We start from the raw sequence: 15,894 nt of genomic DNA on the forward strand, positions 1-15,894 counted from the left end.
GTAATTATGGGTTTATCCTGCATCCCTCCCCACCTCAAACATGGAGCTGCTGTTTTGTTTCTTTACATTTCATCTGAAAAAACTGGATTTGGAGTATTGTAGCCCATAGCAAACACATACATAAATTTTAAAAACTTTATTTGAAGGGCATTTTTTGGGAATTTCATTGCCTCTCTTTTTTGTAGATGCTTCAAACTCCATGTGGTGTGTTTGAGCTCCACAGAAAAGCAAAAATATCTTTAAAAACCTAAAAATCTTGGCCCAAATCCCTTTTTTTTTAGCCAGCAGCAGCACTTTTGAAGTGGTTTTGCCTTGTGGACAAACCACAGCAGGGTTTCTTCTCCTTCCCTTTTTTTTTTTGCTAAAGGAAATTCTCATTTTTAGCCCATCCAGTGCTGCGGGTGAGCACGTTGCTAATGAGCCCCCTGAGCCATTAATTAATTCTCAAACAGCTTTAAAAACTCAAGGAATTTAAATAAAAGAGGATATTCTGTAAAATCTGAGAGTCAAGGTAAACTCCACATTTCTGAGCATTTGGAAGCTTTAAATTCCCAGCTGGAGCAGCCTTCACCCCCCAGGAAATGTCAAATCCATCTTTTTTCCCACTCTGCCTCATCCAGGGCCTAAATGAAAGGATATTTTAGGGAAGGTGCTCTGGGAAAGCTGGAATGTCAACACAGCTTCCCAAAACAATTTATTTGTGTTAAACTGAGCATCTCCTTTATGATTTAATGGGGTTTTTTTTTTGGAATGCAGCTGCTGCTCCAGCAGGGATGCTCCATCAGGCACAAACCAGCTGGTTCATCACATCCTGCTGGAAATGACTGGGAATTCTTGGGAATACTGTATTCCTTCAGGAAGGGAACAGAGCAAGGGCTTGATAGAAGCTGCAATTAAACAAAAATGAGCTTTTTTTTCCAACCTTCCAGTACTTGGACAGTCAGGAATGCTGTAAAACCTCTGTAGGATCATGAGCGTCACAGAGGTAAAATGGGATTTGCACTGGGAATGCCAGAATATTCCAATTAAAAATACAATGCAACATGGAAAGGTGCTAATAAACCTCATTTCTTACTGGGGGGATGCACAGTTGGTTCCAGTGGTAAGGGAAAGGCTGTTCCTGCCCAGTCCAGGGGGTTTAACGAGGACATTGTGCTAAACCTGGACTTCAGGGAAGTTCTGATCCTCATTCCCAGCTCTTCTCCTCTTTCTTCCCATGGTGCCATCTCCACCTGGAGTTGTCAGGACCTTTGTGACCACCCAGTGCCACCCCTGCCGTGGCAGGGACACCTCCCACTGTCCCAGGCTGCTCCAGCCTGGCCTTGGGCACTGCCAGGGATCCAGGGGCAGCCACAGCTGCTCTGGGAATTCCAGCCCAGCCAGGAATTCCCAATTCCCAATCTCCCATCCATGCCTGCCCTCTGGCACTGGGAGCCATTCCCTGTGTCCTGTCCCTCCATCCCTTGTCCCCAGCCCCTCTCCAGCTCTCCTGGAGCCCCTCCAGGCCCTGCCAGGGGCTCTGAGCTCTCCCTGGAGCTTCTCCTCCCCGGGGGAACATTCCCAGCTCTCCCAGCCTGGCTCCAGCCCTGCAGCAGCTCTGGGGCCTCCTCTGGATCTCTGCAGCAGCTCCAGGCCTTCCCTGTGCCGAGGGAGGGGCTGGATGAGCAGAGGGTTTGGGGTTTGCTGCTGCTGAAGGTGTGGTGGGCGCTCGGGTCTGATCTCAGCAGCTTCAGCAGCTCCTTGGTCAGAGGGGCCACTCAGAGCTCGTCCTGCTCATTTCCCTTGGGGTGCTCCCACATCAAGGATCAGACCTTGGGAACATCATGGAAATGTGACCCTGTCCCCAGCAGTGAGGCTGTTGGGAGCTGGGAGAAGCCCAGGGGTGGTCCCTGAGCAGGGGGAGCAGATGTTGGCCATGGAATGTCTCCAGGCTGAAGGGATCTGTTGGGATCACCCAGCCCAGCTCCCTGCTCCTTGCTGGGCCATCTCAAACTGCCCTGGAGACCAGGACAGGGACAGCAGGAGCTGCTGCTGGGACACTCTTCTGTCACCTTGGAAGGTGTAGGACCGACCCTACAGCTCTTTGCCCAAAATTCCACCGAAACCCATCAAAAATCAAACACTGAGCAGAGGAAATATATGGGAAGCACCACAAAAACCCCAGAACTTTCCTTCAAGAGACCCTTTTCTGGTGGTTTCTTGTAAATGTTTGATGTAAATGTTTATGGGATTCTTGGCTGTTTGGGGTGGTTTTGGGAGCAGCTGGAATTGTGACCCTGCTGGTGGCTTTTCCACAGGAGGTCTATCGCATCCCGAAGAAGAGCCAAGCAGAAAAGGAAAGCAGTGGTAAGTCCTCCCCTTCTCCCATGTTTTCCTCTGCTCCCATGAAAATGCTTCATTTTCCCAGCTGGGAATGTCAGGAGATGTTCTGCCTCCATAGCTCCAACTCCTGGGAAACAGCTCCTGGGAATAGAGAGGAAAATCTGAGCGGTGGGTGGGGAGAGATGGGGCCCTGAGGGTGACATGGAACAACCTAGAATTAAAATCATGGAATTGGTGAGCTTGGAAAAGCCCTCCAAGTCTGAGTCCAGCACTGCCAAGGCCACCACCGATCCGTGTCCCCAAGTGTCACCTCCACGTGGCTTTTAAATCCCTTCAGGGATGGGGACTCCACACGTGCCCTGTCCCTCCCTGGCCATCCTTTTCCATGAGAAATATTCCCAATATCCAACCTGAACGTCCCCTGGCACCGCTTGAGGCCGTTTCTAAGAGAAGGGAGCTCTCAACACCCAAATTATAAAATTTTCCTCCCTTTTTCCCCCTGTTTTCCCAACAGCTGACCGTGGGAGGGACCCAGCTGGGCTCCGGGATCAGACCCCCACTCCCAAGAACCCCGTGCTGAGCCGGGAGCGGGATCCAGAGCGGCAGAGCCAGAGCAAGGAGAGGAAGAGACGCAGAGATTCCCTGTCCCCTCCGTCCTCAGCCTACGAGAGGGGCACAAAGAGGCCAGAGGACAGGCAAGTGGTGGCAGGGAGCTGCCATATTCCAGGGATCTGCCACGTTCCTGGGTAAAAGCTCCAGGGGAAACGGGCCTGGGGGTCTTTGGAATCACCCAGGAAGGGGATGGGAGTTTTCTCCTGGAGGAATCCTGGTGGTGAGATTCGATCCTGGTGGTGGGAGTTGGGCGGTTCCTTGGTGTTGGTGGCTTCTTCTCTGGGGTAACCTGCACCTCCATTTTCAGGCGTGTTTTGGGAATGAGGTGGGAAATGAGGGGAGCTGTGCCAGCTCCCGCACAGAAATTAGGGATCATGGAATGGTTTGGATTGGAAGGACCTTAAAGCCCATCCAGTCCCACCCCGTGCCATGGGGACACCTTCCACTGTCCCAGGCTGCTCCAAGCCCTGTCCAGCCTGGCCTGGGACACTGCCAGGGACGGGGAATCCAGGAATTCCAGGATGCAGCCCTCCTAATGCAAAGAGCTCCTTGGATCCTTCAAAACCCATTCCCTTCTCCTGCTCCACCTCTTCGCAGTGTGCTGGGAATTGTTCTGAGCTTGGAGCAATCCCTGCCTGTACAGGAGGGAGCAGTGCCCAAACCAGGATTTCTAACTCCAAAACTTCCTTGGCTGGTTATTCCCTGAAAATACCTGAGAGGACAACAGTGCAGGGGGGTCTGATCCCAGCAGGCTGTTTCCAGGTCTCCTGCCTTTCCTTGGGAATGGTGGCATCACTGCCACGGCTGAGCATGCGACTCCTAATGAAGAGAAGGAAAATATTCCATGTCTTGCAGTTCAGAGAGACTGGAGATCGTGTTAAAGGCAGCAGAAATACCATGGAATTTCCTTTAAAGAAGTCACTTCTCTGTTGTCCCTCTCAAAGCCACTCCATAATTAGGGAACAATTGGTGCCGAGTCAGCCAGACGAGGAAACCTCGCGCTGAGCTGAGCTGGGAAAGTTGGAAACATCTGGACGAAAAGTACAGATGTAAATCTATCCCTCTGTAACGAGGCTGGAAACATCCCCAGGAAGTAAAACCTGGATTTTTGGGGTTGTTTTAAACAGAACAAGCGTTTTTTTGGGCGAGCAGCTGCTGCTCTGGCTCTTCCCCCTGTGCCATGTCTGTGTCAGTGAAGGACCAAATTCCTTCTCTGGGAATGTTCTCCCCACTCTGAGCATCCCTCTTTGTTATTCCAGGGATTTAATATTTTGATTTAAAATAATCAAATAGATGGAGAAAGCAACGCTAAACCCTCGGTTTCTTTCTTCCCACTCCCTCCATGGCAGCTGCTTCTCTTCCAAACTCTCCAGGCAGTGCCAGGAAAGAGTTTAATTAGGGAAATCAAACTCCTCCCGGCAATGAGGTTCCCATTAATGGATCCTGCAGCTCCTCTGGGAGTGCCTGGAAACAGCTCCAGCGGATCTGTTGGTAGCAATGTGCTTTTGATATGTAAATGGATCCCAGGAACACAGAATATATGGAGAATATCCTGGATGCTTTGTAGAATCCATTATATTAAGGCTGCAAAGCATTTTTCCTTGTAATCCCTGTTTTACCACACTCGTAACGTCTGGAAATATCCACCTTTGATCTGAAATTTTCCTTGGTTGGGCTTTGATCAAAGTCCCTAGGCTTTTTTTTTCCCCTCCTCCTTTAATTCCCTGGAAAAATCCTTCCAGCTGCTGCGTGTTTTGGGATGAAAACTCTTAAGGAATTAAAAAAACCCATCCACACCATTATTTTTTGAAGCTGAAGCTGCGGCCTGGGAACGAGCAGAATTCCAAACAGGAATGTGCTGCTTGTGATTCCCTTGTTCTTGGCTGTGTCTGCAGCTCCCATGTGGGGGTTCTGGACGGGAAGGATGGAATTCTCACCCCAGCACTGGAATTTGGGGGGGAAGGTGCTACATTGTGAGTTGCTCCTGTTTGGGAGCCTCTTCCAAATTCCTTGTTTGTCCTGCTTGGGGAAAACATGGTGGAGTGTTTCCAGCAGGGCCTGTATGGGATGCCCTGCAGATTGTGACCTTTCCTTGGCTTCTCTTGGAGATGTTCCCTCCCTCTCCAGGTATTTCAGAGCAGCTCCTCCAGACAACTTCTGTGGCATCCTTGCATCTCCTTCATCACCAGGCTGATGTTGGCCAATCCACTGGGATTGCTCATCCTCTGCCCTGGCTCCCTGTGGATGAGCAGGACCAGCGGGTGTTCCTCTTGAGTTGGTCAAACAGCTGGAAAAAGGGGAATGTTCTTAGGAATTCATGCTGCTGTTGGGCATTCCAGGTTTCCCACTGTCCCTTTTGCTGCTGGAGCCCTGGGCCTGCCGCTTCCTGAGGCCTCACAGGTGCTTTCCCTGTTCCCTCTCTCCCAGGTACGACACCCCAGCATCTTCCAAGAAGAAGGTCCGGCCCAAGGACCGCAACAAGCTGTCCACGGAGGAGCGCCGGAAGCTCTTCGAGCAGGAGGTGGCCCAACGGGAAGCCCAGAAACAGCAACAGCAGCTCCAGAACCTGGGAATGACCTCCCCGCTTCCCTACGACTCCATGGGCTACGGAACCCCCCACCACAGCTTCATGGGATACCCACCGGGATACCCCATGCAGGCCTACGTGGATCCCAGCAACCCCAACGCCGGCAAGGTGCTGCTGCCCACGCCCAGCATGGACTCCATGTGCTCTCCGGCGGGATACCCCGAGCATTCCCAGACTTTGGTGGGGCACGCGGTGGAGCCGGCGCTGAGCACGGCGCAGCCGGTGCCCGTGGTGCAGCACGTGGCCACCACCATGGAGGTGACCACGCCGCAGTACGTGGGGGCGCAGGGCGACGCCGCCGTGGTGCACCAGGAGGCCAACGTGGCCGTGCTGCCGGTGGCCGCGGCCGGCGCGGTGCAGAGCCAGAGCTACGGCTCGGTGTGGGATTCCAGCCAGCAGCCCCCCGTGGCTGTGCAGCAGCCCTACTCCCCAGCCCAGTCCCAACCTGCCATCTACTACCAGGGCCAGACCTGCCAGACCGTCTACGGGGTGACCTCGCCCTACTCGCAGACCACCCCGCCCATCGTCCAGGTAATTCCAGCTGGGAACACCATGGGACCAGGGCAGCCAGCTGGGAAAACACTTGAGATACTGTAGGAGCACCGGGGGGTAGGACGGTCAGGTTGGATGGAGATGAGAGATCTCTGAAGCCAGGTCTTGGAATTCGGGGTTTATTGCAAAGGACCTGGGGGCAGGGGCCTGCTGGGAGCTGCCAGGCACAGCTCAGAGCAGGCACAAGAGAAGAGAGGGGGAGAGAGGATGAGAGGGTGAGAGAGTAAAAGGGTAAGAGAGTAAAAAGGATAAGAGAGTAAAAAGGGTAAAGAGAGCAAAGTTCCCTTTACAATACCATAAATCTTCTGTGTTGAATATTCTAATTCTCACTAACCAATCTAGTACAAATACAAATCCTACAGCATTTACATACAGCCTATAAGAATCACTACATTACCATCCTGTGTTACATTTTAAACCCTAAAAACTCCTCTTTGGGTCCCTTCTGCCAAGCTGTAGGGTCTGCTCTGACCCTTGGAGCTGTCTGAGAGCAGAGGGTGTTGTTTGATTGCCTTCAGTCCAGCCACACCATTGTTTTCCAGTTGTTCACTAACTGAGGGATCTCAAAGCTTGCTTTCATTTCAATCTCGCTTATAGTTTCCATATTCTCAAAATCTTTTGCCAGACAATCATATTGATAAGGCTTTCCTGTTTTGTCTTCCCCAACAAGTTACTCACTGTAACTTCTGTGCTTCTCTTCTTGGAGCATCTTCTTAGCTCTTCCCAGGGAGCTTCCTACCCAGGAGCAGGAGGAAAGCACATCCGAGGGTATTTTCCATCTACAAATGGCATAAATTGGAGAATCATGGAATCCTGGAATGGGTGGGGTTGGAAGGAACCTTAAAGAGTGTCCAGTGCCACCCCCTGCCGTGGCCAGGACACCTTCTGTTGTCCCAGATTGCTCCAAACCCTGTCCAACCTGGCCTTGGACATTCCAAGGGATGGGAGATACTGAGAACATCCAGGGATGGGAGATACTGAGAACATCCAGGGGTGATGATTCCATAGTTGTTGGGGACTATCAGGAACTGGCAGTTTGCAGGAGTATTTTGGTTTTTTTGACTGAATGGAGATGTGTGGATAAAAGCTGAGCCCGTGAGTAAAACTTGGATGTGGGAGCTCAACTTCACTGGCTTTTAGAAGCAGAGTCTGGAGCTACCAGAATTAATGACATTACAAAAATCTGAGGATAATATTGGGAAGGAATTCCTGGCTGTGAGGGTGAGGAGGGGCTGGGGTAGAATTCCCAGAGCAGCTGTGGCTGCCCCTGGATCCCTGGAGGTGTCCAAGGCCAGGTTGGACGGGGCTTGGAGCACCTGGTCTGGTGGAATCTGCGCTCCTGCAGTGAAGGATTTTTTGGGAACAGCAGCTGATTGTGATTCCCTGTTCCAGAGCTACGCCCAGCCAGGTCTCCAGTACATCCAGGGCCAGCAGATCTACACGGCTCACCCGCAGGGAGTCATCGTGCAGCCCCCCACGGCCGTCACCACCATCGTGGCAGCCGGGCAGCCCCAGCCCATCCAGCAGGTGAGCATCCAGAGGGATGGGGAGGTTTTCCCGTGGGATAAGGAGCTGCCAGGGCACCTTTTGTAACTCCTCACAACTTTCTCTTCATCCCTTCCGTGCTGTCTGCAGCCAGAGCTGGTGGTCACCAACAACCTCCTGGATCTGCCTCCGCCTTCCCCTCCCAAACCCAAAACCATCGTCCTCCCTCCCAACTGGAAAACAGCCCGGGATCCTGAGGGAAAGATCTACTACTACCACGTGGTCACCAGGTGGGTGTGGGCATCGCTGACCCCTGTCCCCAGGTGCCACATCCACAGGCTTGGAGGTCCCTTGGGATGGGCCCTGCACCCCTGTCCAGGGACAGCCCTTTCCCTGAAGGGGTTTTCCCAGTATCCAACCTGAACATCCCCTGGCGCAACGTGAGGCTGTTCCCTCTTGTCCTGTTCCTTGTTTTTTGGGAGAAGAGCCCAGCTCCCATCTCCATGGGAAGAAACACAATTTTCTCAATGTTTTTCCTACACCTTTCCCATCAGTTTTGGAAAGAACCAGGTTTTGGATCAATCCCTATGAATTTACCTGAAATTAAAATGAATGTTAAGCTTCTAAAAAGAACTTTGTTAACATTTCCAACTCCATGGGAGATGTGGATGAGGATCCACGTCTGAAACGATAAGCAAGAATATTTTTTTCCATATCCATTTCCTGCTATCAGTTCTTGCTCCTGGCACACATTTCCCTGCATCCATAAATCTTTTCCATCTCCCTTGTGGATTCCTCCCTGCTCCCTGTCACACAGCAGAGCAGGAGACCTTCAAACACCTGGAATTCAAACCAGTGGAGCAGGAATTGGTGAATTGTGTTGTTTGGAAGTCCTGGGATGAGATGAGGAGACTCCAGGGAGCCTTGGTGGAGGCTGAACCTTCCCTGGGCTCTCTGCTGGGATGTTCCCACCTTTCCATGCTGGGAATTCCATCCTGGTGATGAACATCCTTGATCCCACAGTGTCACCATGGCAGAAAATGGTGCAGATTCCATTTTTTTCTGTTCTTCTTGCTTGGTTTTAACCTTCTCCAACTTAGAACCCTTCAAATCAAGAGCGAGGCTGTGAATTCCGCATGCCGGGAATTCTGATGGGGTCCAGATGTCCCAGCTGATGGGATAATCCATGAGCAAGTCCCAGTTTCTCTGAGGAGGTGTCAGTGGTGTGTTTTCCTTCCTCCAGACAAACCCAGTGGGATCCTCCAACCTGGGACAGCCCCGGGGACGATGCCAGCCTGGAGCACGAGGCCGAGATGGACCTGGGCACCCCCACCTACGACGAGAACCCCATGAAGGTGAGGGGGGGACAAATCTTTGGGACAGACCATGGGATGGGAGGTCACTGTGGAGCTGGGAGGTGGCAGGGGGACAGAAGTGAGCCCGGATCCTTTGGAGTGGCTCCGTTGGCCACACTCAGGGCTTGGCTGTTCTGGTGTCGAATGGACACCGGACTTCCCTGGAGTTCTGCCCTGGATTCCAGCCTGTGTGTGGAGCTGGCCAGAAAAGCAGGAATGAGGGGGAGCAACAGTGAAAAAGGACCAACTAAGGGTGTCGCTCAGGAACCTTTCCCATACCTTTCTGATTCCTTAACAAGCTGGAGAAAATCCATGGAAAGAGAGGAGTCAATTCTCCTGCTCTGGTGCTCCCACATTCCTGGGGTTTTCCTGGGGGTGTTGTCCATCCTGCAGTACCCAGGAACATTCCACGTGGCTGCTGTTGCTTTTCCATGTGCTGCCAGGATGCCAAGGGTTAATCCCATTCCCAGAACGCCTCCGAGTGCTCCAGCCAGGAATCCTGGCGAGTTCACTCCGATGAAATTACGGACAAATATTTATCTCCCTGGAAAAAAGTTAATTGGAAAATGAGCTCAGAGCTGGCACTCCCTGCTCAGCCAAGGGGCTCTTGCTTCCACAGAGGAATCCAGGGAAGCCTTTTCAAGGATTTTTATCCCTGGATCAGTGTCACATTCATCCCATGACATTCTGGGATCTTGGGGTTGCAAGTATTGTTGAAGGATTTTGGGATTGAGCAAGAAAATGTTAATTGGAGGCTCCATAGGGAGATTTGAAGCTGGAATAGCTGGGAAATGCATCCCTGTGGAGGGATGAGCTGAAGTTCAGTGGTGGAGAACAGCTTGGGGATGTTTGGGAACATCCCTGGGATGGGAATGAGGTGCTGAGGAGAAGGTTGGGCTCTTCTGAGCAGGGAAATCGATCTGTGCTGGTGCTTTCCAGCTTGGGAGTTGTTTTCCCATGGAATTCTGAGGGTCTCGGTGCTGCCTGCACAGCAGAGGCAGCAGCAGGGGAAGGTGCTTCCATAAATGTGGCCTTTTATCCCAGAAATTGGGATGAAGAGGAGCTGAGGGCCAAGGTGACCATCCAAGGGCTTCACCTCAGGCTGGACACCAACTGACTGCTCCTTCCAGGTCTTGTTGCTCCCTCCAAACCCTAAATCCCTGAATTTCCCTGAATCCTTCATTCCTAAACGAGCAGTGGCTCTGGCTGACCTCAGGCTGAGGTGGTTCCTACTCACTCCAGAGTTTTGATCCTTTTCTTCTGGGCCAGGATGGCCAGAAGGTCGGGTTTTTCCTGGCACTGAATTCCCATGGTTGCAGCTTCTGCCTCCAACGCTTCCACCCTGAAATTACAACCACATTCCTTGGATTTTTTACCCTCCTCCCCACCCCACACCTTTCCCAGATGGATTAAACCCACCCAGGAGGGATTAAACCCACTGGCACCGTGTCTGACAGCTGCTGCTGCTGCTATTCCCGGTGTTCCCGGGCTGTGGGGGAGGATTTTGATGGAAAGGCACAAGAGGAGTGGGAAGCCAGGATCACTATTCCCTTTAAAGCACACTTGAAATCCTGGTTTCCCCTTGGAAAATGGATTTCCTGAGGGAGTGGTCCTGCAGGAAGGCAGGCAGGGACACCAGGCTGGATGCTGAAGGTTTTGCATCCTTTCAGATGGAAAAAGTTTGGATTTGGGATGAGTTTGTCTGTGCCCATTGGTTCTCCATGGAAAGGTGGGTGTCAGTGGAGCAGATCACAGCTGCTGGAAAAGAGAATCCCAGGTTTTCCCAAGTGTTTGGCTTCTTGATCCCATCCCAGGCTGGTTTTCCCCCCATCTTTGTGGCCTCTCCATTCCCATCTCCTCCAGAGGCTGGAAAAGAGGGACAGCACCATTCTGGGGATTTTCCTGTGTTTGTTTTCCCGGCAGCCTTTGGGTTATGGGATTTCACTTTGGAGGGGTCAGGGAGGAAGGCCTTGATATGGAGGTTTTGATATTAAAATAAATTTAAAATGGAATTTTAGCCTAAAATCTAAAATTAGGAAGAATTCCCCAAGGAGGAATTGGCACCTTGGCACAAGGAGGAGCTTGGAAACGGAGTTTTCATTTCTCCTCCTCATCCTTCCCTGCCAACTTTGACACCAATTTTTGCCCTCATCCCACGTGGAGAGGGGTTGGATGGGGAAGGGTTTGGGGGCAGAGAAGGGTTTGGGGATGGAGAAGGGATTGGTGGAGAAGGATTGGGGGGAGGAGAAGGGATTGCTGATGGAGAAGGGATTCATCATGTAGAAGGGTTTGGGGGTGGAGAAGGATTTGGGGTGGAATAAGGTTTGGTGATGGAGAAGGATTTTGGGGTGAAGAAGGGATTGGTGGAGAAGAGTTTAGTGACTGAGAAGGATTTTGAGAGTGGGGAAGGATTTCTCAATGGAGAAGGGATTGGTAATGGGGAAGGAATTTGGGGGTGGAGAAGGATTTGGTGGGGAAAGGTTTGGGGATAGAGAAGGATCTGTGAGTGGAGAAGGATTTGGGGTGGTAGAAGGGTTTAGGAATGACAAAGAGTTTGGGAATGACAAGGTTTGGGAATGACGAAGGGTTTGGGAATGGGGAAGGGTTTGAGAATGACAAGGGGTTTGGGAAGGGTTTGAAAATCACGAGGGGTTCAGGAATGGGGAAGAGTTTGGGAATGATGAGGGGTTCGGGAATGGGGAAGGGTTTCGGAAGGGTTTGGGAATGACAAGGAGTTCGGGAAGGGTTTGGGAATGACGAGTTCGGGAAGGGTTTGCGAATGGCGGGGCTCAGGAATGACGAGGGGTTTGGGAATGACGAGGGGCTCGGGAATGATGAGGGTTTGGGAATGACAAAGGGTTTGGGAATGACGGAGTTCAGGAATGAATGATGAGGGTTTGGGAATGACGAGAGGCTCGGGAGTGACTTTGCCGATGGAGCACTGCAGGGCTCGGTGCCGGAGCCATCCCGAGCCATCTGCTCCCCATTCCCGGCCTTTTGAAGTGGCAGCCGAGCCTGGGGCTGGAGCAGGAGCTTTGATGTCCCTGCTCCGGCCAAGCCTCGGCCATAAAACCTCCCTGGCGCGGCTGATTTACACCCTGTCCCTTTGCTCCCGGGATTGTGCAGCTCTGCCCTACAGCCAGGCACATTTTTAGGGATTGAAAGGGATTCTTTTTCCTGCTTTTTTCAGTGTTAAATACTTTTAAAAAGTGGGATTTTTTAAATTAAAAGAAATATTGGGACATCATCAAAGAGCAGAAGAAGGGAGACCTCCCCCAGCTTTCCAAACCTTTACCAAATCCTTTTGTTCTTCCTGTCCTTTCAATCCAAGTTGGGATGACCTGGATCCCAGACCTCTCCCAGAAAATGGTGCTGGTGCAGGGATGCTGCTTTTCCCTTCCCAGGCTCCAAGGAGATGGCAGAGTTTGGGATGGGAGCATGTGGGAGGTGGGTGTGGATCCATTGTGAAGGGATGGGCTCTGGGATGCAGCTGGAGTGGATTCTACTCCGTTGGTAAATCAGGGGTCAGTACTCAGAGAAGCAGCCAGAAATTCCTAGAAAATTCCCTTTATCTTGACTGTAGCTAAAGATAAACCGTGTGAATGCTTGTGGGGGGCCCCAGCCCTCCCAGGGAATTCCTGAAGGAAAATCCACCCCCACAGAACTTATTCCCACTATGGACCAGCCTGACTTCCCCAGGACACACTCCTGATCTTTTTCCAGCTTTTTTTCCAAAGAAAACAAGAACAAGGAGTGGTCCCTGTGCCTCCCAGCCCAGGAGTGTGCTGGGAATTGTGCCAGGATTGGGCTGGGCAATGTGTTGGGACTGAGCTGGGGAGTGGCAGGAGCAAGGCTGGGAAATGCTGGGACTGGGCTGGGATCAGACTGGGAATTGTGCCTGGATTGGGGTGAGGAGCCTGCTGGCATTGGGATGGGGAGCTCACTGGGATTGGGCTGGGAAATGCCTGCTTTGGGGTGTGGAGTGTGCCGGGACTGGGCTGGGAAACTCCCCAGGAATCACCTGGGAAGTGTGCCTGGATCAGACTGGGATTGGGCTGGCAATTTCACTGGGATGAACTGGGAAGCTCACCTGAAAGTTCACCAGGATTGAACCAGGGCTGGGTGGGGAGGTTTGCTGGGATAAGGCTGGGAAGAGCACCAGGAGAGGGCAGGGAAATTCATGGGACCAGGCTGGGAAGTCCCTGGTTTGGGGTGGGAGCATGCTGGCATTTGTCTGGGATTTGTACCTGGATCAGCCTGGGAAATGTGCTGGGGTGGGAAGGGTGTTGGGAATGGGCTGAGGAGAGCGCTGGAATGAGCCTGGAAGCTTATTGGGATCGGTCTGGGAAGATCTGGATTGGACTGGGGAGTGAGCTGGCACTGGGCTGGTAACGTCTCTGGGAATGTCCCTGGGAGTGAGCAGGAAGTTGTGCTGCCCACCAGGCTGTGGGACAGGAGCACTGTCCCCAAGGCAGGGCCAGGGAATCGTTTCCATCCCTGTGTTCCCATCTTCAGTCTTCCAAGAAGCCCAAGACGGCGGAAGCTGACACGTCCAGCGAGCTGGCCAAGAAGAGCAAGGAGGTGTTCAGGAAAGAGGTGAGGGATGGGATGGGATGGGATGGGATGGGATGGGATGGGATGGGATGGGATGGGATGGGATGGGATGGGATGGGATGGGGCTGTGGATGGGGCTGTGGATGGGGCTGTGGATGGGATGAGATGGGCCTGTAGATGGGATGGGATGGGATGGGATGGGATGGGATGGGATGGGATGGGATGGGATGGGATGGGATGGGATGGGATGGGATGGGATGGTGGCAGCAGGGAGTGGATCCAGTGCTCTGGTGTCCCACAGATGTCCCAGTTCATCGTGCAGTGCCTGAATCCCTACCGGAAGCCCGACTGCAAGGTGGGCCGGATCACCACCACCGAGGACTTCAAACACCTGGCACGCAAGGTGGGAATGTGGGAATGTGGGGGGCACGGGGATGGAGGGACATGGGGGAACGTGGGGACACCAGGATGTGGGAACACGGTGGGTGCAGGGACACAGGAACATGGGGACACAGGGACAGGAATGTGGGGACATAGGGACAGTGTGTACAGGGACATGGGGATTTGGGACATGGGAGCATGGGGACATGGGGACACAGGGATGCTGAAATGAGGACACAGGGACATGGAATGTGGGACTTGGGGACATGGAGAGTGCAGGTTCACTGGAATGTGGGAAGTGGGAACATGGGTGTTACAGGGACACAAAGATGTGGGTACATGGGGACGCAGAAGGATATGGAGACACAGGGACATGGGGTTTAAGGACTTGGGAACATGAGGGTCGTGGGAACTTGCAAACACAGGCACAAGGGGGATGTGGGACATGGGAACATGGAGGGTACAGGAACATGGGGACACAGGGATAAAGGGATGTGGGAACACGGTGCAGGAACATAGGGACACAAGGACATGGGAAGTACAGGACACAGGGATTTGGGAACACAGGGATCTGGTGGCTGCAGGGACACAGGGATGTGTGGGACATGAGGACATGGGAGGTACAGGGACAATGGGATATGGGGACATGGGGACCAAGGGATGGTCCCAGGAAATGGGATCGTGTCATTCCAACTGCCTCCAGCTCCTTGGAGGATGAGGGAAGGGAAGGAGAAAGGGTGGGGGGAGACTGGGAGAACAGTAGGAAATATTTAGGAAATATTTGGGGAGTAACAGGAAAGATTTGGGCAATAATATGACAGCAGCTCAGGGAATATTTGGGGAATAACAGGGAATAATTGGGGAATAATAGGGAATAATTGGGGAATACTAGATAAATAATATGGAGGAATAATAGGAAATATTTAGGGAATATTTGGGAATAATGGCAGATATTTGGGGAATGATTACAAATATTGGCACAGCAATAATGAATATTTAGGGACTATTTGGGCAATAATAGCAAATTGAATATTAGGGATTATTTGGGGAATATTTGGGAAGTTATAGAAAAACAATTTAGGGAGTAATAGGAAGTATTTGGGGAAGAACAGGAAATATTTGGGGAGTAACAGGAAAATAGCTTGGGAATGCTTGGAAAAGAACAGCAGATATTGGGAGAACAATAGTAAATATTAGGGAATATTTGGGGAATAACAGGAAAGATTTGAGCAATAATATGACAGCAGCTCAGGGAATATTTGGGGAATAATAGGAAAATAGCTTGGGGGATGTTTGGGAATTATAGCAGATGTTGGGGTAACACTACCAAATATTTCAGGAATATTTGGGGAATATTTGAGGAATATTTGGGGAATAATATAACAATAGCTTGGGCAGTATCTGGAAATAACAGGGGATATTTGGGGAATAATAGGAAATAGCTTGGGAATGTTTGGAAAATAACAGATATTGAGGGAACAATCCCAAATATTTATGGAATATTTGAGGAATATTTGGGGAACATTTGGGGAATAATATAACAATGGCTTGGGCAATATCTGGAAGTAGCAGTGAATGTTTGGGGAATAATAGGAAAATAGCTTGGGGATGTTTGGAAAACAATAGCAAATATTGAGGGAACAACCCCAAATATTTGGGGAATATTTGGGAATATTTGGGGTATAATATAACAATAGCTTGGGCAGTATCTGGAAATAACAGGCAATATTTGGGGAATACTAGGAAAATAGCTTGGAAATGTTTGGAAAATAACAGCAGATATTGAGGGAACAATCCCAAATATTTAGAGATTATTTGGGAGATACTTGGGGAGTATTTCGGGAATATTTGGGGAACATCTGGGAAATATTTAGGGAACAATTGGGGAACAATATAGCAATAGCTTGGGCAGTATCTGGAAATAAGAGGAGGAATATTTGTGGAATAATAAGAAAATAGCTTGGGAATGCTTGGAAAATAACAGCAGATATTGAGGGAACTATGCCAAATATTTAGAGAATATTTGGGGAATAATATGACAGTGGC

The 15,894-nt window shown here is 51.2% G+C and overlaps 1 protein-coding gene across 1 annotated transcript in view; it reads left to right on the forward strand.

Moving 5' to 3' along the window:
* Positions 1-15,894, forward strand: part of SETD2 (SET domain containing 2, histone lysine methyltransferase) — a 51,052-nt gene that overhangs the window by 34,585 nt on the left and 573 nt on the right. Inside the window, exons 12-19 of the mRNA XM_066549424.1 lie at positions 2,298-2,346; positions 2,837-3,017; positions 5,362-6,052; positions 7,466-7,600; positions 7,709-7,848; positions 8,802-8,913; positions 13,429-13,509; positions 13,769-13,870. Of these exons, the coding sequence (XP_066405521.1) occupies positions 2,298-2,346; positions 2,837-3,017; positions 5,362-6,052; positions 7,466-7,600; positions 7,709-7,848; positions 8,802-8,913; positions 13,429-13,509; positions 13,769-13,870 (1,491 nt within the window). The remainder of the gene's footprint in view (positions 1-2,297; positions 2,347-2,836; positions 3,018-5,361; positions 6,053-7,465; positions 7,601-7,708; positions 7,849-8,801; positions 8,914-13,428; positions 13,510-13,768; positions 13,871-15,894) is intronic.

Source organism: Molothrus aeneus, chromosome 1, assembly GCF_037042795.1.
Source record: "Molothrus aeneus isolate 106 chromosome 1, BPBGC_Maene_1.0, whole genome shotgun sequence".
In the NCBI taxonomy this organism is placed as follows: Eukaryota; Metazoa; Chordata; class Aves; order Passeriformes; family Icteridae; genus Molothrus; species Molothrus aeneus.